The 17,024-nt window shown below is 39.6% G+C and overlaps 1 protein-coding gene across 7 annotated transcripts in view; it reads right to left on the reverse strand.

Moving 5' to 3' along the window:
* The window catches only part of LOC133618481 (receptor-type tyrosine-protein phosphatase mu-like), a 580,372-nt gene that overhangs the window by 119,467 nt on the left and 443,881 nt on the right, over positions 1–17,024 (reverse strand). For 3 of the 7 annotated variants that reach the window (XM_072915241.1, XM_072915242.1, XM_072915240.1), the window contains 3 exons: positions 13,436–13,462; positions 7,102–7,113; positions 2,882–3,075 (listed from right to left, as the gene is read on the reverse strand). In XM_072915241.1, the coding sequence (XP_072771342.1) occupies positions 2,882–3,075; positions 7,102–7,113; positions 13,436–13,462 (233 nt within the window). The remainder of the gene's footprint in view (positions 1–2,881; positions 3,076–7,101; positions 7,114–13,435; positions 13,463–17,024) is intronic. The other 4 variants (XM_061978875.2, XM_061978871.2, XM_061978877.2 and 1 more) reach the window with 2 other exon arrangements.

Here is a 17,024-nt window from a genome sequence, read left to right on the forward strand (position 1 = left end):
AAAAACTGAAATCTAAGTAAGACGAAATATCTCAAATAAGGGTGATATTTGCTTATTTTCTGTCTGATAAGATAATTCTTCTCACTAAGCAGATTTTATGTTAGAGTGTTTTACTTGTTTTAAGGGTTTTGGTCCTAAATGATCTCAGTAAGATATTACAGCTTGTTGCTGAGATTTGATGACCTATATTGAGTAAAACATGCTTGAAACTAGAATATCAACTGTTGCAAAGCTGTGTCATCAACACTCACAAGTATAAAACTACTTTTTTTTAAAGTAATAATTTCTTATTTCAAGCATGAAATAAAAAAATCATGACTTTGACACAATAGTGTCTCATAATTAAAACAGATGACAGCCAAATGGACTTTGCTGTTTTATTTTCAATGAAACAATAGAAAATACGTACTCATATAGTAGTACAGTTGGCACAGTACAGTAAACTGACAGTTAATATTTAAACATTTCTAACAATTTTGAACAGAAATAGTTCATGCACATTCAGATAAATTCTTCAAAATTACAATGAAACATTTTTTGGCCGGGGGCCGGGCTGTATATATGTGCACTAATTGACTGAAAGAGCACGCACTTGGGGCGATGATGTCATGTTATCGATGGAAAAATGCATTTTTAGACAATATGATTTGCCTGAGCGGCTAGGAAACCCCGAGAGTAACAAGTAAGTAGTGCCTTGTTGCCTTTCCATTAAGAAAAAAAACTAGTTTTTGCTGGTTTCAAGAAATATAATGCCGAGCGCATATCATTATGTCAAGATAATGGCACTAGCATTTACTTAATTTAAGAATATTTTTCAACATATTGAGAAAAAAGGTCTCTTTTTTTTTTCTACCAAGAAAAGTGCACTTGTTATTAGTGAGAATATACTTATTTTAAAGGGGAACATTATCACCAGACCTATGTAAGCGTCAATATATACCTTGATGTTGCAGAAAAAAGACCATATATTTTTTTAACCGATTTCCGAACTCTAAATGGGTGAATTTTGGCGAATTAAACGCCTTTCTATTATTCGCTCTCGGAGCGATGACATCACAACGTGACGTCACATCGGGAAGCAATCCGCCATTTTCTCACTTTCGTCGGTGTGTTGTCGGAGGGTGTAACAACACGAACAGGGACGGATTCAAGTTGCACCAGTGGACCAAAGATGCGAAAGTGGCAAGAAATTGGATGAAATTTGTTCAAAATACGAGGGTGTGGGGAAAGCCGACGAAATGGTCAGTCGTTTGTTCCGCACACTTTACCGACGAAAGCTATGCTACGACAGAGATGGCAAGAATGTGTGGATATCCTGCGACACTCAAAGCAGATGCATTTCCAACGATAAAGTCAAAGAAATCTGCCGCCAGACCCCCATTGAATCTGCCGGAGTGTGTGAGCAATTCAGGGACAAAGGACCTCGGTAGCACGGCAAGCAATGGCGGCAGTTTGTTCCCGCAGACGAGCGAGCTAAACCCCCTGGATGTCTTGGCTCACACCGTCCCTTATGCCACCGAAGACGATCAAGAGAAGAATATCGACCCTAGCTTCCCTGGCCTGCTGACATCAACTCCAAAACTGGACAGATCAGCTTTCAGGAAAAGAGAGCGGATGAGGGTATGTCTACAGAATATATTAATTGATGAAAACTGGGCTGTCTGCACTCTCAAAGTGCATGTTGTTGCCAAATGTATTTCATATGTTGTAAACCTAGTTCATAGTTGTTAGTTTCCTTTAATGCCAAACAAACACATACCAATCGTTGGTTAGAAGGCGATCGCCGAATTCGTCCTCGCTTTCTCCCGTGTCGCTGGCTGTCGTGTCGTTTTCGTCGGTTTCGCTTGCATACGGTTCAAACCGATATGGCTCAATAGCTTCAGTTTCTTCTTCAATTTCGTTTTCGCTACCTGCCTCCACACTACAACCATCCGTTTCAATACATGCGTAATCTGTTGAATCGCTTAAGCCGCTGAAATCCGAGTCTGAATCCGAGCTAATGTCGCTATAACTTGCTGTTCTATCCGCCATGTTTGTTTGTGTTGGCTTCACTATGTGACGTCACAGGAAAATGGACGGGTGTATATAACGATGGTTAAAATCAGGCTCTTTGAAGCTTTTTTTTAGGGATATTGCGTGATGGGTAAAATTTTTAAAAATACTTCGAAAAATAAAATAATTTTTTAATTTGATTTTTAATGGTTTTAACCCTTCTGAAATTGTGATAATGTTACCCTTAAAGGTATTTTTGGGTTCATTGAGGTTAGCTAATTTTACTTGAATTTGGAAAATCTTGACAAGACAAATTTTCTTGTTCTATTGGCAGATAATTTTGCTTAGTTCAAATAAAATACCCCTCATTTTTGTCATTTTTTTCCTTGTTTTTGAACACTGACTTTTTGCAGTGTAGTCCTGCACCTACATCAACTATTTATCGCAAAGCATCAATTAAAAAAAAACATATTCTGAAAAAAATCCCCATAGGGCTGGGCCGTAAAACAATATCAACATATATATAATGATAGACACATAACTTATGTTAAAAAAAAAATAGGAAAAAGGCCGATAGGGCTGGGCAAAAAAACGATATCAATATATATCATGATACACATAACTTATGTAAAAAACGTACACTAAGAAGGACGTAGTTTACTAATGAGAAGAAATACATAACAGTTTTGGCCGTGGTGGACGTCTTCATTTGTGTTAGCACATCTTAGCTGATTGTTGTTAAAGTACAGCGCCACCTGCTGGTTTGGCATGCTCTTAACGGCCTGTTTTGGACTTGTTTTTTTCCTACCCTGGAGTTGAAATACAGATGCATGAAAGGCACCAGTGGACACGTGGACATTTCCGCGGTACGTCTAAGGAGACTTCCTACCTCGTACTCCTCTTTGAATCCGTAGCCCTCGGCGCACTTCATCTGCGTGATGTGCTGCAGCAAGTCGGCCACGCGGATGGCCGGGTGCAGCTGCCCGGTCTGGTAGGGCACGTCCACGGCCTCGCGCTTCCTCAGCGAGTGCGTGTGAGACTGCACCAGGCTGCTGGTGTCGCTACCCATGTTCTGGCTCTCGTCTGCAACAAGCACAGAGGGGCAGGCATGAGGGGAGCGAGACTCAGGTAAGAAAAGCAAACGTGGCGGCGTGTTGACACCTTGCTTGAAAGCAGTAAATGACATTTTATAGGGTTTGGGAATCGAGTCGTCCCAGATGGACGTTGATCTCATTTACTGTTCAGCATGATGTCACCACCTCCTCGACACTTATGGATGCTCACAACAACACAATCGCATTGAGTAACAGGATGAATCATGTGGTGCGCAGGTTGTGGTCCATCTGTCTCTGGAGCACACTTGACTAACCTGCAGGCATTTAGGCTATGCTCACACTTTTAGTACACTTAGGGCCTGATTCACCAAGCTCCAAATAGCAGGTACTAAACAGCGGGTGCAAACAATAAAATAGCATGTACTGTTAGTGGGCGTGTTGCGTGTAATCTACTAACACTGCGTGAGCCATTCATAACTAATTCTTATTTAGATGAGAATTTTGAGTTTACTAACAGGTAGGGATGATGTTCGAAATCGGTTCTCCCGGTTGTTCGATAAGAAAAGAACCGATTCCATGGACTCAAATCCCTTTTTGAGAACCGGTTCTCGTTATCGAGGCCAATATAGTAAAGAAAAAGAGTTGGTTCTTTATTCGAATCCCTTCCCACGCACAGGAAATGCCCTATGGGACCTGCAATGTTATGCCCATTTGATTGTAGACTCTTACTGACACCTTGTGGCGATATGAAAATACTACGCGTCATTAGTTTGGGCACTTCCGGGTTGAGACAATTGAGAAGTAGACAAGTTGTGTTAGCTCTTACACGCCTTGGAAAAGATAAGTCTGTAAGTAAACTGTTTAACTTGTTTATGTAACTCAATATTAAGGTGGAAAGTGTTTAAGTTTGATAGTAAGATGTTTATTGAAAAACAATTTTTGTGCACTGTTTCAATGGATGTTTTGAGGACTTAAAATGGCTGCGAGTCGTGTATTTCCACCATCGAAATAGTTTCAACACTCAGAAGTATTTGTTTGATGATAGTACTGTATATTTGTGTGAAGCTAATATTTACATATTGTGTATTACATTTCAGTATGTTAATTGAATCACATAGCTTATACATTTGTCATTGTGTGTATTTCAGTTTAAAAAATTAAAAAATAACAGTCCAGTGCAAGACAAAAGTAAAGATAGGAAAAGACAAAGCAAGATCAACAACAAGAGCCTAAATGGATTAATCTGCTTTGGATTGTTTGTTAGCTGTATAACCTCAACATGTATAGTGAGGGCAGAACAGGCAATATGCAATTATTGCCAGGTTTCGCTCTCATGTAAGGGTGGAAGAATTGTTGATTGATGACTGTGGTGTTCTTAGTGTCATAGTGTGTGTAGTTAGTATGTTCCAATAGCAGCAGAAGTGCACTTTTTGGAAAGCTGTATTATTTTCAGTTTTGTGCCCAAGGGACTGATTTTATTTAACCCTATATTATTATTTATACCCCTATAGTGATCACAGAGACAGGTTGTTTTTGTGTTACTGTATATATTTGTTTTTCTGAAAAATCCCACTTAATATACTTTGGGTAACAACAGTCAATATATATATATATATATTTTTTACGAGGGTAACATACAATATTTATTATTTATTTTGTTTTATTTTTTTTCTTATAAAATAAAAGTGAGCTTTTGTTAAACCAAATATTGTGTTTTTTTCCATATACAACAACCTATCTGGATTCGATAAGAGAATCGATAAGGAATCGGTTCGATAAGAGGATTCGATAATGGGCTCGAACTCGATAATTTCTTATCAAACATCATCCCAAATAACAGGGCCTTTCACTTGATTCACATTCATTTTAACATGCGCGTTTAGCAGTGTTTTCAAACAAGCAACAGACATGTACCACTTTTTATGGGCATTTTGGAAACCAGCAGTCCTGACTCCTGCGGTGCATCTACATGGAAGCCACTTTTTATTTTATTTAAATTTTTTTCAGGGCGCTCTTGGGACTGCGAATGTGAAGCAGAATATGCAAGAAAATTCATATTGCCAGACGTATTTTTCACAGAGACAATATGTTGGATATTTCTTATTGCCGAGAGCTCAAACCACTCGTAAACGTTCTTGTGTGTCTGTATGCGGAGTAAAATTATGGAACAAACTGGACTTACAACACAAGCAATGCCAAACTATTAATCGATTTAAACTATTACACAAACATGGGGTCTGGTTCAAATATAGAGATGAGATGCAGAGGACAAATTTCACCACACCTAGTGTGTGTGTGACAATCATTGGTACTTCAACTTTAACTTTTAACAAAAGGAATTGCGCTCCTTATTCTGCTCACTTAACAGACACAATCCACTTTGCACACGTTCAGTAGATCAGTTTTGTACGTGCTAACTTTGGGTAAATCAGGCCCTCGGTAATCTGGACTAGACCAAGAAAAACTGCATTAATAATTGTCAATATAATTGTATCTAAGTTATCACAAAACTTTGTGTTTCAATGAGTTCCCGGCGAGAGGACAAAAAGCAAGAAGAAGGCTTGTAAAACTCCACTGTGTAGGATGGGAAGCAACATGAAGGTGTTCTGTTTCTTTAATGTGTTGTAATCAACAGAAATATATTACAAAGCGGAAAGGAAGCAGGACCAGACTCCCCTCCAGGCGACCTTTTCTTTGAGCTATTTTACGACCTTTTCTTTGAACTGTTGTAATCAAAGGCGATGGCTGTTTACGACCCCTGTCCCTTGGAAACAGCCGTTGCCATGTAATCAGGGAAAGTCCGAATAAAAGAGGAGGCGTACAATCTTTCGTCAGAGCGTGGTGAGCCTGTACAAGAGTACAGTCTAGACGTCTCTCCTCAGTCTGGACCCCCTCCCGAGGGTCCAGCCTTAGACTGATTTTTTTTACTCTTCACCCGTGGCGAAGTTGGTAGAGTGGCTGTGCCAGCAATCGGAGAGTTGCTGGTTACTGGGGTTCAAGCCCCACCTTCTACTATCCTAGTCACGTTTGTTGTGTCCTTGGGCAAGACACTTCACCCCTTGCTCCTGATGGCTGCTGGTTAGCGCCTTGCATGGCAGCTCCCGCCATCAGTGTGTGAATGTGTGTGTGAATGGGTGAATGTGGAAATACTGTCAAAGCGCTTTGAGTACCTTGAAGGTAGAAAAGCGCTATACAAGTATAACCCATTTATAATTTATTTACCATTTCCCAATATCACCTTTTTCCCACCTTTTTCAAGGAGCGCCGTAAGTGGCTGCGCCGTCGGCTGTCCCGTCTTGTCTCCCTGTAACGTATGTCTGCTCTTCGTGGGACTGTGCCGAAAATGTAATTTCAGTTCTTATGTGTCATGTTAAAGAATGGACAATAATAAAGCATCTTGAATCTTGATCTTGAATTGAGCCAAATTCTATTCTGTCTCTGTTTAATTCCTTGCTTCTTGTCTTGTTTAATAGATGTCATCAGTGTTTGAACCTGACAATAATACATTTATTTTATTTTTGCCAAAAACTTTAGCACCAATAAAGCGCATCAAAAATGAGTTTTTAACAGGTAGTACAAAAAGCTTGTTCGGTTCTTTTGAAAACTTGAGTCAGTTGCAGACATGAGGCACAGATGTTGTTGTCGGGGGAGGGGGAGGGGAGGGGGTGTCGACTAATGATGGACGTGCAGCCAGAAATATGGAGGATGTGTAGATGCGGAGGAGAGAGTTGAAGGGGAAAGGCCACAGTGAGCATCATAAAAAAGCATCACAAAAACCCAGCCCTCATCTTCACGTAAATAAATGAAAAAAAAACAAACAAAAAAATAAGGATTTATGTGTGTGGGAGGGAGGATAGGGGGGTGATGCTGGCATGGGGGGACTCATGCTAGACTAATGGTGGGGATGGAGAGGGGTGTGGGCGGTGAAATGCTAACATGTCCACTGCGATGTCCACATGCAAGTGATGTCACAATGTCGGAAGCGCGCGTCCGCTGTCCGACTACAACACCGCCCCCACCCCCTCACACCCCGGGCCCACATGGGAGAACTTACCATTAATGGGCACTTTTTAGATAGCAGATACATAAGAGGATGTAGAAAAGTGTGAGAGAAAGAGAGAAAGAGAAAGAGAGGAGAGAAGAGAGAGGGGGTAAGCAACAATACAGCATGAGAACCTGGCACAGTGTTTGAGCTAGACTAGGCTATATGCCCCCCAACCCCCCATTCCCGGTTCTAAAGATGCCTTGGCCCGGTTAGGGGTGGGCGGGTGAGGGGGGTGTATAGGGTGTTTGCTGAGTGATGGATGAGTTTTGGGGGGCGATTTGACAAAACATGACAAAAGTAAAAAAAAAATAAAAATAAAAAATGCAAAAAAGAAAGTAATGGCTTTAGAAAGGGAGGAAATTAGTAGCAAATCAAACAAAATCATCATATTTGCGTGTCGTTATGAGGCTCTGCCCATTTGTGTAAAGCTCACAAAGGCCAACAGTGAAAAGCAATAACTTTTCGTACCATTTTCAGTTTTTTGGGCTTCGCTGACTAAGATGCTGACCTACCACCCGGACACTGCACTTAACTTTTTGTACGATTTCCTACTTAACTGCCCTAAAATGATTACTTATGGAATTTTGACCTTACCTTAAAAAATCCTAAACACAATATTGTTTAATTGCACTGACACGCAACCAACAGGAAATGCCTCTCTCTACCTCAAAGAACTGCTCACCCCCAAATCCTCCACACGACACCTCCGCTCCGGACAGGCTAACCTCCTCCAACCTCCGAGGACAACGCTACGAACAATGGGAGGCCGCTCCCAGTCTGTGGAAGGCTCTCCCTGACCCCCTGAGGGCACCACAGACTGTGGATGCTTTTAAAAAAGGCTTAAAAACCCTTCTTTTTAAAAAAAAAAGCCTTTTTTTTTTAGATATATGCATACTAGTTCTCGCTATTAGGCTGTTCTAGTTTTTATTTGTATTATCTTTTTATTTATTTTTTTAATACACTGCAGCACTTTGAGGTTGTTTGCTCAATGTAAAGTGCTTTTCACAAATAAAATCTATTATTATTATTATTATTATTATTAACAACTGTTTTCACATTGACAGTCGACTACACTGCAAAAACGGAAATCTAAGTAAGATGAAATATCTCAAATAAGGGTGATATTTGCTTATTTTCTGTCTGATAAGATCATTCTTCTCACTAAGCAGATTTTATGTTGGAGTGTTTTACTTGTTTTAAGGGTTTTGGTCCTAAATGATCTCAGTAAGATATTACAGCTTGTTGCTGAGATTTGATGACCTATATTGAGTAAAACATGCTTGAAACTAGAATATCAAAGCTGTGTCATCAACACTCACAAGTATAAAACTACATTTTTAAAGTAATAATTTCTTATTTCAAGCATGAAAAAAAATCATGATTTTGACACAATTGTGTCTCATAATTAAAACAGATGACAGCCAAATGGACTTTGCTGTTATATTTTCAATGAAACAATAGAAAATGCGTACCGTATTTTTCGGACTATAAGTCGCAGTTTTTTTCATAGTTTGGCCGGGCTCCAGTGCGAATTATATATGTTTTTTTTCCTTTTTTATTATGCATTTTCGGCAGGTACGACTTATACTCCGGTGCGACTTATACTCCGAAAAATACGGAGAATATACTTACTTTAAGGTATTTTTGGGTTCATTGAGGTTAGCTAATTTTACTTGTTTTGGAAAGTCTTGACATGCCAAATTTTCTTGTTGCATTGGCAAAAAATAAATAAATAAATAAAATAAATAAAAATAAATAAAAATAAATAAAAATAAATAAAAATAAATAAAAATAAATAACAATTAAAAAATTAAATACCTCTAATTTTTGTATTTTTTAGTCTTGTTTTTGAACACTGACTTTTTGCAGTGTAATAAAATATTTATGATTCTGATACCTTCTTTTTACACTTGAATGACAATTAATTCCCCTAAATATTGCATAATATCAGATAAGGTTTTACACTGCAAAAACTGAAATATAAGTAAGATGAAATATCTCAAATAAGGGTGATATTTGCTTATTTTCTATCTGAAAAGATAATTATTCTCACTAAGCAGATTTTATGTTAGAGTGTTTTACTTGTTTTAAGGGTTATGGTCCTAAATGATCTCAGTAAGATATTACAGCTTGTTGCTGAGATTTGATGACCTATATTGAGTAAAACATGCTTGAAACTAGAATATCAACTGTTGCAAAGCTGTGTCATCAACACTCACAAGTATAAAACTACTTTTTTAAAGTAATCATTTCTTATTTCAAGCATGAAAAACAAATTCATGACTTTGACACAATTGTGTCTCATATTAAAACAGATGACAGCCAAATGGACTTTGCTGTTATATTTTCCATGAAACAATAGAAATTGCGTACCGTATTTTTCGGACTATAAGTCACAGTTTTTTTCATAGTTTGGCCGGGCTCCAGTGCGAATTATACATGTTTTTTTCCTTTTTTTATTATGCATTTTCGGCAGGTACGACTTATACTCCGGAGAATATAATTATTTCAAGGTATTTTTGGGTTCATTGAGGTTAGCTAATTTTACTTGTTTTGGAAATTTTCTTGTTCCATTGGCAAAAAAAATAAAAAATAAAAAATAAAAATAAATACAAATAAATACAAATAAATAAAAATAAATAAAAAATAAATAAATAAAATACCCCTAATTTTTGTATTTTTTAGTCTTGTTTTTGAACACTGACTTTTTGCAGTGTAATAAAGTATTTATGATTCTGATACCTTCTCTTTACACTTGAATGACAATTAATTCCCCTAAATATTGCATAATATCAGATAAGGTTCTATAATGGCCAAAGATTTACCACGGAACAGATCACTCACATTTCTACCGCATAACTCGTTATTGTTGCATTTATACCCCAATGTTTTTTTAGCAACATAAACGCCATTGATCAGAGACATGTTGGTTGGGATGCAAACTCGTCACTGCTGCAATCCCATGTTAACTCTTTCCCGCTTCATTAAAAAACGTGAGCAGCTGATGATGATGAAAGACGTTGCTTGGAGTTGCAAACATTCTTTTTTTTAAACGTCTGTTTTGCGGCGGCCTCGTGCTGGCCCAATTTGTCACGCGCGTGTGTGTGTGTGATGCGCACCGAACAAAAGTAGCACAAGTGCTATCAGTGTGTTCATTTAAAAAAAAAAAGTTTCTCTCTATCATTCCGTGTCATCGCTAAACAGGACGAGCGGAGAACAAAACAACAAGTAGGTTGCTAGTCGCTCGCCAAAGGCAGGGGGGATTCCACATTAAAAAGAATAATAGAAAAGGTTGTTGTGTTGAAAGGGGGGGGCGGGTTCACTAAATGAGGGGTGAGGAGAAAAGAGGGGAGGGGAGGACATGATGTCTTTTTGTTCAGGGGTTCAGCCTTTAATTAATTGGCTTGCTGTGCAGCTGTTGGCTCCAAAAAAAAAAAAATTACAAAAAAATAAAAATAAAATAATAAAATAATGCAGTTATTCCCCTTGTTGTTGACACATGCCCCCCCACCCCCCTCCCATGTCCCACGACACATAGAGGCCACATGTGCATGCACATGACATGTCCAACACAGATGTGATGGGAGAGACACCTTTGTTACAGCGGGAGAGGGGGCGGGACAAAGCAGGCAGGTTATGAAGATGATCTAAATCAAAGCCAAAACAATGGTAAGGGGGGAAAATGAGGGTGAGGGGCGGGGCAAAAGGAATATCTGTGCATTTTTAAAGTCCTCCATCAGTCTAAATCATCTTCTCTGATTTCAGTTAGCTCGTTTCAACCTCACCTACAGCAGCGATTCCCAACCAATGTGTCGCGGCACATTAGTGTACCGCGAGAGATCATCAGGTGTGCGGCGGGGTAATGACATTTTCTTCCACTAGATGGCACAAGGTACAGTCGTGGTCAAAATATGACATACACTTGTAAAGAACAATAATGTCATGGCTGTCTTGAGTTTCCAATCATTTCTACAACTCTTATTTTTTTGTGATAGAGACATTGGAGCACATACTTCAATCAATCAATCAATGTTTATTTATATAGCCCTAAATCACAAGTGTCTCAAAGGGCTGCACAAACCACAACGACATCCTCGGTTCAGAGCCCACATAAGGGCAAGGAAGAACTCACAACCCAGTGGGATGTAAATGTGAATGACTATGAGAAACCTTGGAGAGGACCCCCCCATCCCCTTTAGGGGAGACCGGATGCAATGGACGTCGAGTGGGTCTAACATAAGACCAACTCGACTTTTTTGTGACTTGTTGGTTACAAAAAACATTCATGAAGTTTGGTTCTGTTATGAATGTATTACGGGTTACATTTGCTGGGTCAAAAGTATACACACAGCAATATTTGGTTACATGTCCCTTGGCAAGTTTCTTTGGTAGCCATCCACAAGCTTCTGGGAAGCTTCCGGTTGAATTTTTGACCCCTCCTCTTGACAAAATTGGTGCGGTTCAGCTAAATTTGTTGGTTTTCTGACATGGACTTGTTTCTTCAGCATTGTCCACATGTTCTTAATGGGGTTTAAGTCAGGACTATGGGAGGGCCATTGTAAAACCTTAATTCTAGCCTGATTTAGCCATTCCTTTACCACTTATGACGTGTGTTTGGGGTCATTGTCCCGTCGGAACACCCAACTGCGCCCAAGACCCAACCTCCAGGCTGATGATTTTAGCTTGTCCTGAAGAATTTGGAGGGAATCCTCCTTTTTCTAAAATCTTAATTTTAGCCTGATTTAGCCATTCCTTTACCACTTTTGACATGTGTTTGGGGTCATTGTCCAACTGCGCCCAAGACCCAACCTCCGGGCTGATGATTTTAGGTTGTCCTGAAGAATTTGGAGGTAATCCTCCTTTTTCATTGTCCCATCTACCCTCTGTAAAGTACCAATTCCATTGGCAGCAAAACCGGCCCAGAGCATAATATTACCACCACCATGCTTGACGGTAGGCATTGTGTTCCTGGGATTAAAGGCCTCCAAACATATTGCTGGGTATTGTGGCCAAACAGCTCAATTTGTGTTTAATCTAACCACATAACTTTCCTCCAGAAGGTCTTATCTTTGTCCATGTGATGTCAGACTTACACACCCCAAACACACGTCAAAAGTGGTAAAGGAATGGCTAAATCACGCTAGAATTAAGGTTTTAGAATGGCCTTCCCAAAGTCCTGATTTAAACTCCATTAAGAACATGTGGACAATGCTGAAGAAACAAGTCCATGTCAGAAAACCAACAAATTTAGCTGAACCGCACCAGTTTTGTCAAGAGGAGTGGTCAAAAATTCAAGCAGAAGCTTGTGGATGGCTACCAAAAGCGCCTTATTGCAGTGAAACTTGCCAAGGGACATGTAAGCAAATATTAACATTGCTGTATGTATACTTTTGACCCAGCACATTTGACCCATAACATTTTTTATGGGTCAAATCTGCTGGGTCAAAAGTATACCCATAAAAAAAATGTTATGGGTCAAATCTGCTGGGACTTTGGGAAGGCCATTCTAAAACCTTAATTCTAGCCTGATTCCTTTACCATTTTTGACGTGTGTTTGGGGTCATTGTCCAACTGCGCCCAAGACCCAACCTCCGGATTGATGATTTCAGGTTGTCCTGAAGAATTTGGAGGTAATCCTCCTTTTTCATTGTCCCATCTACCCTCTGTAAAGTACCAATTCCATTGGCAGCAAAACAGACCCAGAACATAATACTACCACCACTATGCTTGACGGTAGGAATGGTGTTCCTGGGATTAAAGGCCTCCAAACATATTGCTGGGTATTGTGGCCAAACAGCTCAATTTGTGTTTCATCTGACCACATAACTTTCCTCCAGAAGATCTTATCTTTGTCCATGTGATGTCAGACTTACACACCCCAAACACACGTCAAAAGGGGTAAAGGAATGGCTAAATCACGCTAGAATTAAGGTTTTAGAATGGCCTTCCCAAAGTCCTGATTTAAACTCTATTAAGAACATGTGGACAATGCTGAAGAAACAAGTCCATGTCAGAAAACCAACACATTTAGCTGAACCGCACCAATTTTGTCAAGAGGAGTGGTCAAAAATTAAACCGGAAGCTTCCCAGAAGCTTTTGGATGACTACCAAAGAAACTTGCTCCAATCACTCTATCACAAAAAAACAAGAGTTGTAGAAATTAATGGAAACTCAAGACAGCCATGACATGATGTTCTTTACAAGTATATGTCAACTTTTGACCACGACTGTATATTATCACCACCTGCTGCCATTTAAACAGCACAATAAAGTCACATAAAAGGTTGGGAAAACACTGATCTACAGCAATGAGAAGAACGAGAAGAAAAAGAATGTCTCTCACCTAAGATGGCGGTCGGCACAAAGGGGTCTGCTCGTCATCGTCACATCCAAAGAATGAAAGCAGAAGTTGTGAGGAGGAAAGAAAGTTGCAGGAAATTAGAGATTAATCAAAAGACAAGGACATATAACGGTAAAGAAACACTGACTGTTACATTAACTAATATGAATACAATGATTTGCAAATCCTTTTCAACCCATATTCAGTTGAATGCACTACAAAGACAACATATTTGATGTTCAAACTGATAAAAAAAAATTTTTTGTGCAAATAATCATTACCTTTAGGATTTGATGCCAGCAACACGTGACAAAGAAGTTGGGAAAGATTTCACCATCTACGGTCCGTAATATCATCAAAGGGTTCAGAGAATCTGGAGAAATCACTGCACGTAAGCAGCTAAGCCCGTGACCTTCGATCCCTCAGGCTATACTGCATCAACAAGCGACATCAGTGTGTAAAGGATATCACCACATGGGCTCAGGAACACTTCAGAAACCCACTGTCAGTAACTACAGTTGGTCGCTACATCTGTAAGTGCAAGTTAAAACTCTCCTATGCAAGGCGAAAACCGTTTATCAACAACACCCAGAAACGCCGTCGGCTTCGCTGGGCCTGAGCTCATCTAAGATGGACTGATACAAAGTGGAAAAGTGTTCTGTGGTCTGACGAGTCCACATTTCAAATTGTTTTTGGAAATTGTGGACGTCGTGTCCTCCGGACCTAATAGGAAAAGAACCATCCGGATTGTTATAGGCGCAAAGTTGAAAAGCCAACATCTGTGATGGTATGGGGGTGTATTAGTGCCCAAGACATGGGTAACTTACACATCTGTGAAGGCGCCATTAATGCTGAAAGGTACAAACGGCTTTTGGAGCAACATATGTTGCCATCCAAGCAACGTTACCATGGACGCCCCTGCTTATTTCAACAAGACAACGATAAATAAATAAAAGAGTGTTGGTACTAGACTGGCCTGCCTGTAGTCCAGACCTGTCTCCCATTGAAAATGTGTGGCGCATTATGAAGCCTAAAATTCCATAACGTAGACCCCCGGACTGTTGAACAACTTAAGCTGTTCATCAAGCAAGAATGGGAAAGAATTCCACCTGAGAAGCTTAAAAAAATGTGTCTCCTCAGTTCCCAATCGTTAACTGAGTGTTGTTAAAAGGAAAGGCCATGTAACACAGTGGTGAACATGCCCTTTCCCAACTACTTTGGCACGTGTTGCAGCCATGAAATTCTAAGTTAATTATTATTTGCAAAAAAAAAAGAAAAGTTTATGAGTTTGAACATCAAATATGTTGTCTTTGTAGTGCATTCAATTGAATATGGGTTGAAAAGGATTTGCAAATCATTGTATTACGTTTATATTTACATCTAACACAATTTCCCAACTCATATGGAAACGGGGTTTGTACATTCAGCTCGCTACTCGCTACTGATTTGTATCGATATGTTAATGCACGCTTTGTTTGTTTTGGTTTGTCAGACAGACCTTCAAAGTAGGATCTATCGCATGCCTGCGTTTCACCAATCAAATACAGTCACTGGTGACCTTTGACTCCGTTTCACCAATCAAACAGAGCCAGGCGGTCACATGATTATCTGCACATAAAGTTTCAGTGGCAACAAGCTTAAGCTTACATGAACTCAACGTCAAATTTGAGGAAGCACGTGGCGGGTAAGTAACGTTAGTAGATATTTTGGCCGTCACCGTAGGCTGATGTTAGCTTCCCTGCTATGAATCATTGTCAAATGTACATCGTGTGGGGACATTTATTAACGCACTGCAACCTCATAGAGAGACAGACAAAGACACACACACACACATACACAGTCGCACACACACACACATACACAGTCGCACACACACACACACACACACACACACACACACACACACACACACACACACACACACACACACACACACACACACACACACACACACACACACACACACGCATGCATAGAAACACTAATCAAAAGTGCACAGTGTGTTCCCAGGTGCAGCCCACACCTATCAGTTTATGGTTTGCGTAAAGGCTAACTTGTTATTTTCCTTTGTAATCTCTGCCTACTGAGACTATGGTGCTGTTAAGTTATTGAGGCTCAATTTGCCTTAATTTTTGTTTATGTTAATAAATTATTATTTAATATATATTATTGTTTTAGTTGCTTAAGAGATATTCCTGGCTCTGAATTTGCTCATTGCTATTTTTATGTTTTTGTGCATTATTTGTTGCCGTCATCATTAATCGAACAGGTTACTGATCAGTTACTTAGTACTTGAGTAGTTTTTTCACAACATACTCTTTACTTTTACTCAAGTAAATATTTGGGTGACTACTTCTTACTTTTACTTGAGTAATAAAACTCTAAAGTAACAATACTCTTACTTGAGTACAATTTCTGGCTACTCTACCCACCTTTGCATATGAGACAACACGAGCTGGATTTATTATGAAGAGTGACTTGTTACATTGCATCAAATACGGTGGAAACATAATTTTGAGTTATTTCAGGAAAAATACATCTAAAGTCATGAGACCTCAGTTCGGCATGCAACATTTTGATTTTCTTTGGCTTTTTATGCAATTCTAATGACTAATCCGTCATTAGTCAAGACAGGCTTTTTTTTTTACTTTTTACGGCAAAACTGGAGAAAAGACTGGGTAGGTGTGAGACGCAGCAGCAACACGATTCACCACCAGTTTACACGTTTAATTGTTTTAATAATATACTGACAGTGATTAGCTTCTTTTTACACTTGCGAGACTGTAAAGGATGTTTGAAATTGAGATTTTGGGGCGCATCGGTAACACCATTTGCATGTGCTTTACGTCTTTGTCATTAAAGATATGACAGCACTTTGTTGTTACAGTTCAATATTGACAGAGGCTAACTTCTTTTTACAATGGATGGATGGATGGATAGTTAGATACTTTGTTAATCTCCGGGGGAAAATTCAGGTAAACCCGAACAGTTAGTATAGGTCGTGTCACACGGGGCGGGGGGTTGCAGCTTACTGCGGGGTTCGTTCTCCCGGACCACTCGGGACAAGGCGTGCAGGTAGGAACATGATTTATTCCTCAAAAATCAAACACATACCAAAAACAGACAACAAACTAAAGGAAAGCGTGTCGATCGCACGGGAAGCTAAGGCGAGACTTAGCGCAGGAATCTAGGAGACAAGGAATTTACCAAACGTAACTGTTGCATGTAGCAAATGATGAAGCCAGACCGAGCGTGGCGAGCAAGGTGAATAAATAGCCTTCTGATTAGTGGTTGACAGCCCGCTGAGCGTGCCGACCACTAACCAGAGGCAGGTGAATCCAATTAATCCCCATGGAAACTAAAACAAACCCAGAGGTGCACAAACAGGAACTAAGGGAGTCCAAAACTAACAGGACATAACAAATCATGATCCGGGCCACGGGTCATGACAGTTTGGGGATCAGCAACCCGCGGCTTTCGAGCCGCATGAGGCTCATTAGTGCCGCCCTAGTGGCTCCCTGGAGCATTTTTAAAAAAGGATTGAAAATGGAAAAAGATGGGGGAAAAATATTTTTATTGGGTTTTAGTATGT

Source organism: Nerophis lumbriciformis, linkage group LG19 (assembly GCF_033978685.3).
Source record: "Nerophis lumbriciformis linkage group LG19, RoL_Nlum_v2.1, whole genome shotgun sequence".
NCBI lineage: Eukaryota > Metazoa > Chordata > Actinopteri > Syngnathiformes > Syngnathidae > Nerophis > Nerophis lumbriciformis.